General features: G+C 43.5%; 1 protein-coding gene across 2 annotated transcripts; it reads left to right on the top strand.

Annotated features, from left to right (window-relative positions):
- The first annotated feature begins 5,652 nt into the window (after positions 1–5,652).
- On the top strand, positions 5,653–8,506 carry LOC119360647. Of its 2 annotated transcripts, none has more exons than XM_037626198.1 (6): positions 5,653–5,939; positions 6,058–6,183; positions 6,253–6,348; positions 6,431–6,667; positions 6,774–6,961; positions 7,675–8,506. In XM_037626198.1, exons 1-6 carry the CDS (start codon positions 5,771–5,773, stop codon positions 8,233–8,235), a joined length of 1,377 nt encoding a protein of 458 aa, XP_037482095.1. In that variant the 5' UTR covers positions 5,653–5,770; the 3' UTR covers positions 8,236–8,506. The 2 variants fall into 2 exon arrangements, with proteins under 2 accessions (XP_037482095.1, XP_037482091.1); XM_037626194.1 differs by having other exon boundaries at positions 6,055–6,183.
- The last annotated feature ends 3,749 nt before the right edge of the window (positions 8,507–12,255 follow it).

Here is a 12,255-nt window from a genome sequence, read left to right as displayed (position 1 = left end):
TAAGTAAGAGAATAAATTGTTGTTCTGTTTACATGAATAAAACCTTATATGGTTACACACCCAATGAAAATAGTTCGTTGGATCTCGATCGTAGTGATACACATAAACATAATATTGAAACCAAAAGATGCAAAGTTAATAATGATAGTGCAAACTTATTTGTGGCACTGCCGTTTAGGTCATATTGGTGTAAAGCGCATGAAGAAACTCCATGCTGATGGGCTTTTGGAATCACTTGATTATGAATCAGTTGATGCTTGCGAACCATGCCTCATGGGCAAGATGACTAAGACTCCGTTCTTCGGAACAATGAAGCGAGCAATAGATTTGTTGGAAATCATACATACTGATGTATGTGGTCCGATAAATATTGAGGCTCGCAACAGGTATCATTACTTTCTGTTCTTCACAGATAATTTGAGCAGATGTGAGTATATCTACTTGATGAAACATAAGTCTGAAACATTTGAAAAGTTCAAAGAATTTTAGAGTGAAGTGGAAAATCATCGTAACAAGAAAATAAAGTTTCTACGATCTGATCGTGGAGAAGAGTATTTGAATTACGAGTTTGGTCTTCAGTTAAAACAATGTGAAATAGTTTCACTACTCAAGCCACCTGGAACACCACAGTGTAATGGTGTGTTCGAACGTCGTAATCGTACTTTATTAGATATGGTGCGATCTATGATGTCTCTTACCGATGTACCACTATCGTTTTGGGGTTATGCATTAGAGACAACTGCATTCACGTTAAATAGGGCACCATCTAAATCCGTTGAAACGACACCGTATGAACTATGGTTTGGCAAGAAACCTAAGCTGTCGTTTCTTAAAGTTTGAGGTTGCAATGCTTATGTGAAAAAGTTTCAACCTGATAAGCTCAAACCCAAATCGGAGAAGTGCGTCTTCATAGGATACCCAAAAGAAAATGTTGGATACACCTTCTATCACAGATCCGAAGGCAAGACTTTTGTTGCTAAATTCGGAAACTTTCTAGAGAAGGAGTTTCTCTCGAAAGAAGTAAGTAGGAGGAAAGTAGAAAACTTGATAAGGTAATTGTACCTTCTCCCTTATTGGAAAGTAGTTCATCACAGAAATCTATTCTTGTGACTACTACACCAATTAGTGAGGAAGCTAATGATGATGATCATGTAACCTCAGATCAAGTTACTACCGAATCTCGTAGGTAAACCAGAGTGAGATCCGCACCAGAGTGGTACGGTAATCCTGTTCTGGAAGTCATGTTACTAGACCATGACGAACCTGCGAACTATGAGGAAGCGATGATGAGCCCAGATTCCACGAAATGGTTTGAGGCCATGAAATCTGAGATATGATCCATGTATGAGAACAAAGTATTGACTTTGATGGATTTGCCCGATGATCGGCAAGCCATAGAAAATAAATGGATCTTCAAGAGGAAGAGGACGCTGATAGTAGTGTTACTATCTACAAAGCTAGACTTATCGAAAAAGGTTTTTGACAAAGTTCAAGGTGTTGACTACGATGAAATTTTCTCACTCGTAGCGATGCTTAAGTCTGTCCAAATCATGTTAGCAATTGCCGTATTTTTATGAAATCTGGCAAATGGATAAACAAAACTACATTCCTTAATGGATTTAAAGAAGAGTTGTATATGATGCAACCAGAATGTTTTGTCAATCCTAAAGGTGCTAACAAAATATGCAAGCTCCAGCGATCAATCTATGGACTGGTGCAAGCATCTCGGAGTTGGAATATACGCTTTGATAAGTTGATCAAAGCATATAGTTTTATACAGACTTGCGGTGAAGCCTGTATTTACAAGAAAGTGAGTGAGAGCACTACAGCATTTCTGATAAGTATATGTGTATGACATATTCTTGATCGGAAATAATGTAGAATTATTCTGCAAAGCATAAAGGAGTGTTTAAAAGGATTTTTTCAAAGAAAACCTCAGTGAAGCTGCTTACATATTGAGCATCAAGATCTATAGAGATAGATCAAGACGCTCGATAAGTTTTTTTCAATAAGTACATGCCTTGACAAGATTTTGAAGTAGTTCAAAATGGAACAGTCAAAGAAAGAATTATTGCTTGTGTTACAAGGTGAAAAATTGAGTAAAGCTCAAAACGCGACCACGGCAGAAGATAAAATGAGAATGAAAGTCATTCCCTATGCCTCAGCCATAGGTTCTATAAAGTATGCCATGCTGTGTACCAGATCTATTGTATACCCTACACTGTGTTAAGCAAGGGAGTACAATAGTGATCTAAGAGTAGATCGCTGGACAGCGGTCAAAAATATCCTTAGTGGAATATTTCTCAATTATGGAGGTGACAAAAAGGTTCGTCGTAAAAAGTTACGTCGATGCAAGTTTTGACACAGATCTGGATGACTCTAAGTCTCGATCTAGATACATATTGAAAGTGGGAGCAATTAGCTAGAGTAGCTCCATGCAGAGCATTGTAGACATAGAATTCACAAAATACTTACGGATCTGTATGTGACAGACCCATTGACTAAAATTATCTCACAAGCAAAACATGATCACACCTTAGTACTCTTTGGGTGTTAATCACATAAACGATGTGAACTAGATTACTGACTCTAGTAAACCCTTTTGGTATAGGTCACATGACAATGTGAACTATGGGTGTTAATCACATGGTGATGTGAACTATTAGTGTTGAATCACATGGCGATGTGAACTAGATTATTGACTCTAGTGCAAGTGGGAGACTGAAGGAAATATGCCCTAGAGGCAATAATAAAGTTATTATTTATTTCCTTATATCATGATAAATGTTTATTATTCATGCTAGAATTGTATTAACCGGAAACATAATACATGTGTGAATACATAGACAAACAGAGTGTCACTAGTATGCCTCTACTTGACTAGCTCGTTAATCGAAGATGGTTATGTTTCCTAACCATGAACAAAAGAGTTGTTATTTGATTAACGGGATCACATCATTAGAAGAATGATGTGATTGACATGACCCATTCCATTAGCTTAGCACCCAATCATTTAGTATGTTGCTATTGCTTTCTTCATGACTTATACATGTTCCTATGACTATGAGATTATGCAACTCCCGTTTGCCGGAGGAACACTTTGTGTGCTACCAAACGTCACAACGTAACTGGGTGATTATAAAGGAGCTCTGCAGGTGTCTCCAAAGGTAAATGTTGGGTTGGCGTATTTCGAGATTAGGATTTGTCACTCCGATTGTCGGAGAGGTATCTCTGGGCCCTCTCGGTAATGCACATCACATAAGCCTTGCAAGCATTACAACTAATGAGTTAGTTGCAAGATGATGTATTACGAAACGAGTAAAGAGACTTGCCGGTAACGAGATTGAACTAGGTATTGAGATACCGACGATCAAATCTCGGGCAAGTAACATACCGATGACAAAGGGAACAACGTATGTTGTTATGCGGTCTGACCGATAAAGATCTTTGTAGAATATGTGGGAGCCAATATGAGCATCTAGGTTCCGCTATTGGTTATTGACCGGAGACGTTCTCGGTCATGTCTACATTGTTCTCGAACCCGTAGGGTCCGCACGCTTAAGGTTTTGATGACAGTTATATTATGAGTTTATGCTTTTTGATGTACCGAAGTTTGTTCGGAGTCCCGGATGTGATCACGGACATGACGATGAGTCTCTAAATGGTCGAGACATAAAGATTGATATATTGGAAGCCTATATTTGGATATCGGAAGTGTTCCGGGTAAAATCAGGATTTTACCGGAGTACTGGGAGGTTACCGGAACCCCCCGGGAGGTATATGGGCCTTAGTGGGCTTTAGTGGAAGAGAGGAGAGGTGACCAGGGCTGGGCCGCGCGCCCCTCCCCCCTAGTCCGAATAGGACAAGGAGAGGGGGGCGGCGCCCCCCCCCTTCCTTCTCTCTCTCCTCTTTCCCCTCCCGAATCCTATTCCAACTAGGAAAGGGGGGGAATCCTACTCCCGGTGGGAGTAGGACTCCTCCTGGCGCGCCCTCCTCTTGGCCGGCCGCACCTTCCCCTGCTCCTTTATATACGGGGGCAGGGGGCACCCTTAGACAGAAGTTGATCCAAGTGATCATATTCTTAGCCGTGTGCGGTGCCCCCTTCCATCATAATCCTTGATAATATTGTAGCGGTGCTTAGGCGAAGCCCTGCGACGGTAGTACATCAAGATCGTCATCACGCCGTCGTGCTGACGGAACTCTTCCCCGACACTTTGCTGGATCGGAGTCCGGGGATCGTCATCGAGCTGAACGTGTGCTAGAACTCGGAGGTGTCGTAGTTTCGGTGCTTGATCGGTCGAGCCGTGAAGACGTACGACTACATCAACCGCGTTGTGCTAACGCTTCCACTATCGGTCTACAAGGGTACGTAGATCACACTCTCCCCTCTCGTTGCTATGCATCACCATGATCTTGCGTGTGCGTAGGAAATTTTTTGAAATTACTTCATTCCCCAACAGGCCCGTCTTTGTATGGATGTACAACCTCTCCTCATGGAAATGCATGAAGACAATGTACATGGAGCTTCTGCAAGAAGAGCTAGACACGTTATGGAAAACACCGGCATTAACATGGAACGCCAGCAAAGGAGAGTATTTCCATATGAGAGTTGCGCTGATAACGATGGTGCACGACTATCTTGGTTATGGGTACACCTCAGGCCAGGTGTGCCACGGGGTTCGAGCATCCTCTGCAAAAAAAGCATCGTGCAGTACACTCGTTGTTGTGTGGACCTTTGCACCCACATTTCATCGACACTATAGCACCAACCACCATGCAGTACTGCAGAGATCTCCACCTGTTACCACAACGGCACAACGCCCACGACTAGTTTCTTATTCTGTGGGAGTTGCCATGGCCATTTGACAATACATGACTGTTTATATTTGAAACTTTCGATAAATGTGTTTATAGTGGGTGATGAGATAAGCGACTAACCAACGGTAAGCAAATCTAGCATCCAGTAACCAAATCCTTGGGTGCCACACAAGGCCAGCTACCTTCCATGTGCTAATATGCATTTTTAACCATACAACAATCAAATACTATATATAATATGCATTTTTTTGTTTTAGTTCGTACATCATCAATTTCAATATTCATGTTTCATAAAATCAAATCTCTTGAGATATATTGCAACTGATTCCCGCAATAACGCGCGGGGTGTCATCTAGTTTAAACCTGCTTTTTAGATATTCAAATTTTAGGCTTGTTGTTGGAGATGCTAACCAACAAGCGGTATTACCTTCAAAACCACCAATATTAGTTAGATTATCAGCTATTCTATTTTGATCACGGACTAATTTCATAGGAGTAATAAACTTTAGTAATGTCAAGTGATGCTTGATTTCACTCAAGTGTCCATAAGCAAATTGATTGAGCGAGTCGTTAAAAATATGTTCATCAAAATTAAAAAAATCATTCCTTTTGAAGTCATGAACATTTTTAGAATTCAAGAACTGTTTTTGAATTCGATGAACATTTTTTGGATCCGTGATTCTGAGAATCAAAACTTTTCTCGAAATCTGGAAACAGTTGAGACTCTCTCTCTCCGGAAAAACAAAAATTGGAAACAGTTGAGACGCGAAGCACACGTAACCGGGCCGGGCCTTGGGCCCTTTCATGTACTACCTCGAAAGAAAGAAAAAAGAAAAAAAACGTCCCAATTTCCCCACACCCACGACCGCGAGCAGAAATCCCTAACCTGTCCCGACCCAACTCGCCGCCGCCGCCGCCGCCGCCGCCGTCGCCAAGGAACCCTAGCGTGTTGATGGCATCGACGGAGGAGCAAGTCTTCCTTGAATCGAGGAACCTGTCATATGATGGCGCCCACCACCCCGACGCCTGCACCGACTGGGATTACCCGGAAGACCCAGGCGACCGGCGGAACGGGGTGGAGGTTGCCGAGCTCCATGACCAGCCGGCGCGCATGAGCACCTGTGCGTATATCGTGCATCTCCACTCTTCCTCACTGGAATTCCTCTTACTGATATTGTTTCCGCCAACTCAATTATTCGTTGATCAAATACTTATTTGTCTATTGTCACCGAGCAGCAGATTCAGATCCATGTGAAGTCGCCAGGCGTGCCTTGGACCTCATGTTCCCGCGGGAGGAGGACAGCGATGACTGCTGGAGCACCTGGAGCGCACGGGAGAAGGGCAGTGATGACGACGATGAACAAGGTAGCCAATTCCCCCTACAGATGTGTTAAGTATCCATAGATCCTTGATTTACATTGATTGATTCTGTAGGAGGGGAAGAAGGCGATGGTAGCACACAGGAGAGCAGCGATTATGAAGACGACGGCCGCAATTGCCAAGTGATCCTAGCCGAGACAAACTGTCCAGGTAGCTGCTGATTCTCTCAACAGATGAAACAAAAATACTCCTATATATTTATCTGCTGAGCTGTTCTACATCAATTCTTCAGGAAAGCTCTACCCCGAGAGCCAAGCAGAGGACATAGAACTCAGATGGGCAGACAGGTTCTTCCAGCGGATTATAGAACACTCAAAGCTGTGCAAGGAGATTATGGCCCTGGGAGATGATGATGAGACTCCTTTCCCCCCATCTCCCATGAAAGTGTTCCCTGAGGCAACAGCTTTATGCATCCTTGGGGCCAAATCCTGCCACCACTGTGTTTACAGGACCCATGACACTTCTACCAGTAAGCGCCATTTGCCTGCCATTCATTACTAATAATTAATTCATCTCCTGTTGTGCTATCTATGTACTCTGTGACCAACTTGCTTTGTTCTCACTAATAATTGCAGCCCCATCAACTCTTGGATATCGTGAACCAAGTCATATGCTACAATTTTTCTCCATGCGTCTATCAAGCTTTGAAGCCTCGTATTCCATTAGTGTGTACGGAATATTCGCCATTCGGGATTACTTGGACCGGCGACGGAACTATGTCTTTAACCGTCCCAGGGATGATGCTGTAACAATTGAGAAGCAGGTAATTAAGACTTCATTTCCTCCCGAAGATATTATGCTTGTTTTTGTTTCCGAAATGGTTGGCTGCTGAATAATGATGTTCAACACTGATGTTTATGTTAGTTTGGTTCTTTGATTTGTCTCCTTCATTGCTTCCATCTATTAAAAGTTGTGTGAGGCCAGGTTAATTTACTTCTCCATCTTCAAAGGATCTGCTCTTTGTGTTGTTAAGCGGCCTTAGATGGATGATCACTTCAACCCATGAGATCAATTCTCCAAATTTGTTATTGATTGTACTTTTTTTAACACAAACATACATAACTGGTCATCTTGTTAATATATACTTTACATAGACATCTACTCTATTTCTTTGTCGCCTTTTGATTACGCATGTGCTATTAAGACGGTTATAACTCCCAATCAGCTAGATAGTAGAGGGGCATAGGGTAATGATTATGAGATCCCTCGTGATGATGTAGTCTAATATGTGATAATGTTGAGCAACTGACAAGATAAATCAGGGTAAAAAGAACACAATTGCATTAAAGTCGCATGCATGTCTTGCATATGCAAACAAATGTAAAAAAGAAAAGGCACCCTCAAGATGGAGTGAGTATCACTCACTAGTTAATTTGAACATGAGCATGTATATCTTTGAATTTGTTGTGTTGATACTTGCTAATGCATGTGGAAGTGGATATTGCTTATTAGTTCTAACAAGCTGTTAAATTGTAGGATTCTTTTGTCGTACCACTTTGTAGCCCTTGTCGAGGAATGTATGTATCGGATAAGGCTTTAGTAGAAGTTGATCTTTGGGTAAAGAAGGAAGGGGATGAATCAGATGACAAGCAACTACTTTCTGCCTACGCTGAGATTGATGTCCATGCTGAAGCTAATGTCATGTTTTATTCACGAATTTCTGGTGATAATTGCAATTTGGACTTAAAATACAAAGTCCTTTCAGAAAGTGTCGAGGCTGTAATACAAGTCTATGCAAAGGTGGACCATCCTCACCATGTGAGGTTCACTGCTTTTAGCACCGGATATGATGACTATCCTCATCGTGGAGTTGTGCTGTTTGATGACAAATTATTTGGTCACGAAAAAATATTCCAGCATATTGTTGCAGTGAAAGCAAATGAAGAACTTCATGTTTTTTTAGAAGTGAACGGTTCAGTGTTCCAGTGGACTTTTCAAGACGAACATGTCGGAGCTGTTATTTCTCCTGATGACTCAGTCTTTGAGTATGGCCAGTTCTTCGTGAGGGTGATATTTGCTCCAAAGGATTGTCAATGAAGCTCAGCTCCAGCATTCTCACAGTGTAGCCATTGGCTGAAAGCCTGAAGCTCATGGAAAAGTGTTGTTGCTTTTCTTGGTATTGTATATAAGTAGCAGCTGAATTTGTCTTCTTAAGCCCTCTTAGGCAGACATCAGAAGTACTAATTTTTATAGCCTGAAGCTCATGAAAACTAGAGAAAATTTCTTGACTTTTATGTGGCCTATCCTTGTAATATGACTGGTGGAAACCCAAACGTGTTCCAAGTGCATTTCCTCTGTTATCTTCTTAGCTCCACTATTTTCCTTATAATTTGGATACATCCTTATAATTTGTTTGCATGTTATGTTACTGTGTAGATCAAGATACCTTGACAAGTGGAAAAATAGTAGCCTGTTTAGTTCAAATCAAGTGTTTATTATACTGGGCTGATTTAGCTGGTGTATTTGCTGATTGAATCGAAGTAAAATTTATTATCTATTTTTTTTCCGAGCTTGCACAAGTTCTCTTGTTTTCATGATAAAACAGAAGTTGGAACAGAGCTGGAAATGTTTTGTACCATGTTAGAGCAACTCTAGTCTTCCCCTAAAATGTAATCCCTCAAAATTTGAGGGATTAAACTTTTTTGCACCTAGCCCTTCCCCTAAGACTTTTTTTTGAAAGCAAAGCATAGCTTTTATAACTTAACGGTGCTGGGGCAAATCGCCCAAAGCACAATCAGCCACATGGGCTGGAACGTCAGACTCCCACTCAACATAGAGGTTCGAGGAATACAAACGACCCAAATTTGCCAGTTCATGAGCTACAGAATTAGCAGTACGACGACAAAGAGAAATATCATATTTTGAGAAGCACAACTTCAGTTGAAACTTCGTGTCTTCGATGGTGGCCGCAGATGCGGACGAGTCCACCTTAGTGAGGTCCAACGCCTCCTGCAACAAGTTAGAATCGGTCTCAAAGACCACCCTTAGCATACCAAAATCAGCAGCAAGCGACACAGCCTGATGCATTGCAATTGATTCAGCAGCAAACGCATCCTGAACATTTTCGTGCCGTCCAGCACGAGCACAGACTATGGCGCCGTCCGTAGACCTGGCGACCACTCCCCAACCAGCATGATTCTCACCCGGAACAAGTGAACCATCGAGGTTAATTTTTATCATGTCCTCAACTGGTGCCCGCCATTGGTCTCTGCATATGGTCTTGGTGCTGGGAGCAAAAATCTGCATGTACTCCAGGACATTGCATCTAGTTCTTCTAGCCACCTCTGTAGCCGCCATAGGAAGCTCCCCTTCCCTTAGTTTGTTTCTGCAGCTCCACCAATGCCACCAAAAGGTTAGGATAAGCAAACGCTTCTTCTCATTCAGCCCCCATAAATAATCTAGCATAGCTTTTTCTCCAACTCCATTCTTTCTTGTTCGAGAGCAAGATCTCTCCAGACTACTTTCACTGATTTGCACTTAATGAACAGGTGAGCCCCGTCCTTGTCAGCACGTCCACAGAACAAGCGCTTTGTGTCATCAACTGGAATGCCTCTCTTTAACAGGTTAGTACGCAGCGCCAAGGACTCGTGTTTTAATCTCCATGCAAACATCTGGATGTTCCTCGGGCACGACAGTTTCTATAGACGCTTCCAAGAATTATCACTGCAGCTATTCAGATTTCCTGCCATAGACGTGCTAGGCCCCACGCCCCCCTGATTCTCCTGTTTCCCCAGCTGAACATGCAGCTTATATGCGCTCTTGACCGAATGCAGACCCTTGCTGTCATACTGCCAAGCTATGAAGTCTTGCACTCCTTCCCTCAACGGTATCTGCAAAATATGTCGTACGTCGTCCGGCCAAAAAGTTTCTCGCACTAGACGTTCGTCCCATCCCCCTGAGCACGGATCAATAAGATCGCTGACATACTCCAGCAAGTTTCCTCGCCTGGGTGTAATGACTCGCCGCGACCACGGACGTGGGATTCAGGGATCGGTCCAAATTCTAACGGACAAGCCATCTCCGATGCGCCAAATGTACCCCTCCTGTACGAGCTTCAGACCATGGAGTAGGCTGCGCCAAGAATAGGAGATGCCAACCTTTGGTGTCGCCTCCAGAACGTGACAATGAGGGAAATACCGAGCCTTAAGAACCCTGGCGCACAGGGAGTCCGGATTCTGGATCAGTCTCCAAATCTGCCTAGACAGCATTGCGATGTTAAAGCTGTGCATATCCCGGAATCCTAGCCCTCCGTGCGATTTGGACTTGGTGAGCTTCTCCCACCCTATCCAATGGATCGTGTTCTCTTTATCTTGTTGGCTCCACCAGTATTTACCAATCAGGGAACTAATCTCCTCACAAAAAGTTTTAGTCAAGTAAAAGCACGACATAGCGAAGGTTGGGATGGCTTGTGCTACTGCCTTGACTAACGTTTTCTTTCCGACTTTTGCAATTAGCTTCTCCTCCCAGCCGTACACACGTCTAGCAATCGCTCCCTTAACGTATGCAAAGGCCTTCCTTCTGGATTTACCCACATGCACTGGTAATCCAAGATACTTCTCATTCCAGGCTTCACTATGGATCAACAAAGTATTCCTAACCTCGCTTCTCACCTCTACCCGTGTATTAGGACTGAACATAATGGCAGATTTTTCAACATTAACGCATTGGCCAGAGCAATTCTCATATAGATCAAGGACGTCCCTTAGTGCAGCCGCTTCTTGTTGGTTTGCCCACTAATCCTCCCTGATAACTCAGCATCATGCAGCAACGCCGAGAGCCCCTCCGCGCAGATAACAAAGAGGTATGATGACAGCGGGTCACCTTGGCGTAGCGCACAAGATGGGCTGAATCTTTCTGTTAGTGCACCATTTATCTTAATTTGATATGTAACAGAAGTGACACACTTCATAATTAGATCCACCCATTGTCTCCTAAACCCCATCTTTCTCAACATAGCAGCCAGGAAGTTCCACTCAACGCGATCATACGCTTTGCTTATACCTGCCTTCACTGCCGCGTACCCTTCCTTGCCCTTCTTCTTGTTCAATAAGAAGTTTGACAGCTCATATGCAATCAACACATTATCCGTAATTAGCCTCCCCGGGACAAAGGCACTCTGGTTGTCCGAAATTATTTCCGAAAGGATAAGTTTCAACCGGTTAGCGATCACCTTAGACACCAACTTGTAAATGACATTGCAAAGGCTGATTGGCCTCAAGTCTTTGATTCTGCTCGGTTCCTTCACCTTGGGTATCAACACAACAACTGTATCGTTCCAACCTTCAGGAATTGTCCCTCCATTGAGAACCGCAAGTACCTCTTCCACAATGTGGTCCCCCATAATATGCCAATGCCTTTTATACACAATGGAGGGCATGCCATCCGGCCCCGGCGCCTTTAGATCTCCGATATGATCCAGCGCAGCCTTTACCTCCTCCCGAGAGAACTCCGCATCAAGTATTGCATGCATACCAGCAGTGATCCACGGATGAACTTTATTAATAAGCTCATTAACACGGTTCCCTGCCTGTGATGTAAAGAGTTCCTGAAAAAAGGAGCAAACATAGTTAGTCATCTCCTCTCCCTCCTTCACTTCCGAACCATCCTCTCGTCTCAACCCCTTCACCCTGTTCTTTTTTCTCCTCGACGAGGCAACCGCCATGAAATATTTGGTGTTCCTGTTGCCATCCTTCAACCACGAGACATGAGACCGCTGCTTTGCTTTAGTATTCTTCTTCTCTTCCAACTCTTCTACAACACACCGCAGCCGGGCCTCCTCATGAATTTTCTCTTCAGACACAGGGGCCTTCATACACCGCTCCAGATCAGTCTTTGCCTTCTTCAACCTTCCCTCTAGCTCTCCAGCCACCTCCTTATGCCACTTCCGCATTCTGCCAGCTACTTTGCGCATCACAGTTGCCACACTAGCCCCACCTTCCGCCCAGCCTTCCTCCCACGCTTCTTGGATAATTTCAGTACATCCATCCTCTTGCAGCCACCAAGCCTCGAATTTGAACCCATGATCACCTCCTTCCGCCCACCTGGTATCACCTTTGG

This window comes from Triticum dicoccoides, chromosome 1A (genome assembly GCF_002162155.2).
Source record: "Triticum dicoccoides isolate Atlit2015 ecotype Zavitan chromosome 1A, WEW_v2.0, whole genome shotgun sequence".
NCBI classification, from domain to species: domain Eukaryota; kingdom Viridiplantae; phylum Streptophyta; class Magnoliopsida; order Poales; family Poaceae; genus Triticum; species Triticum dicoccoides.
The sequence above is the reverse complement of the archived record's forward strand: the minus strand, read 5'-3'. Positions and strand labels throughout refer to the sequence as shown.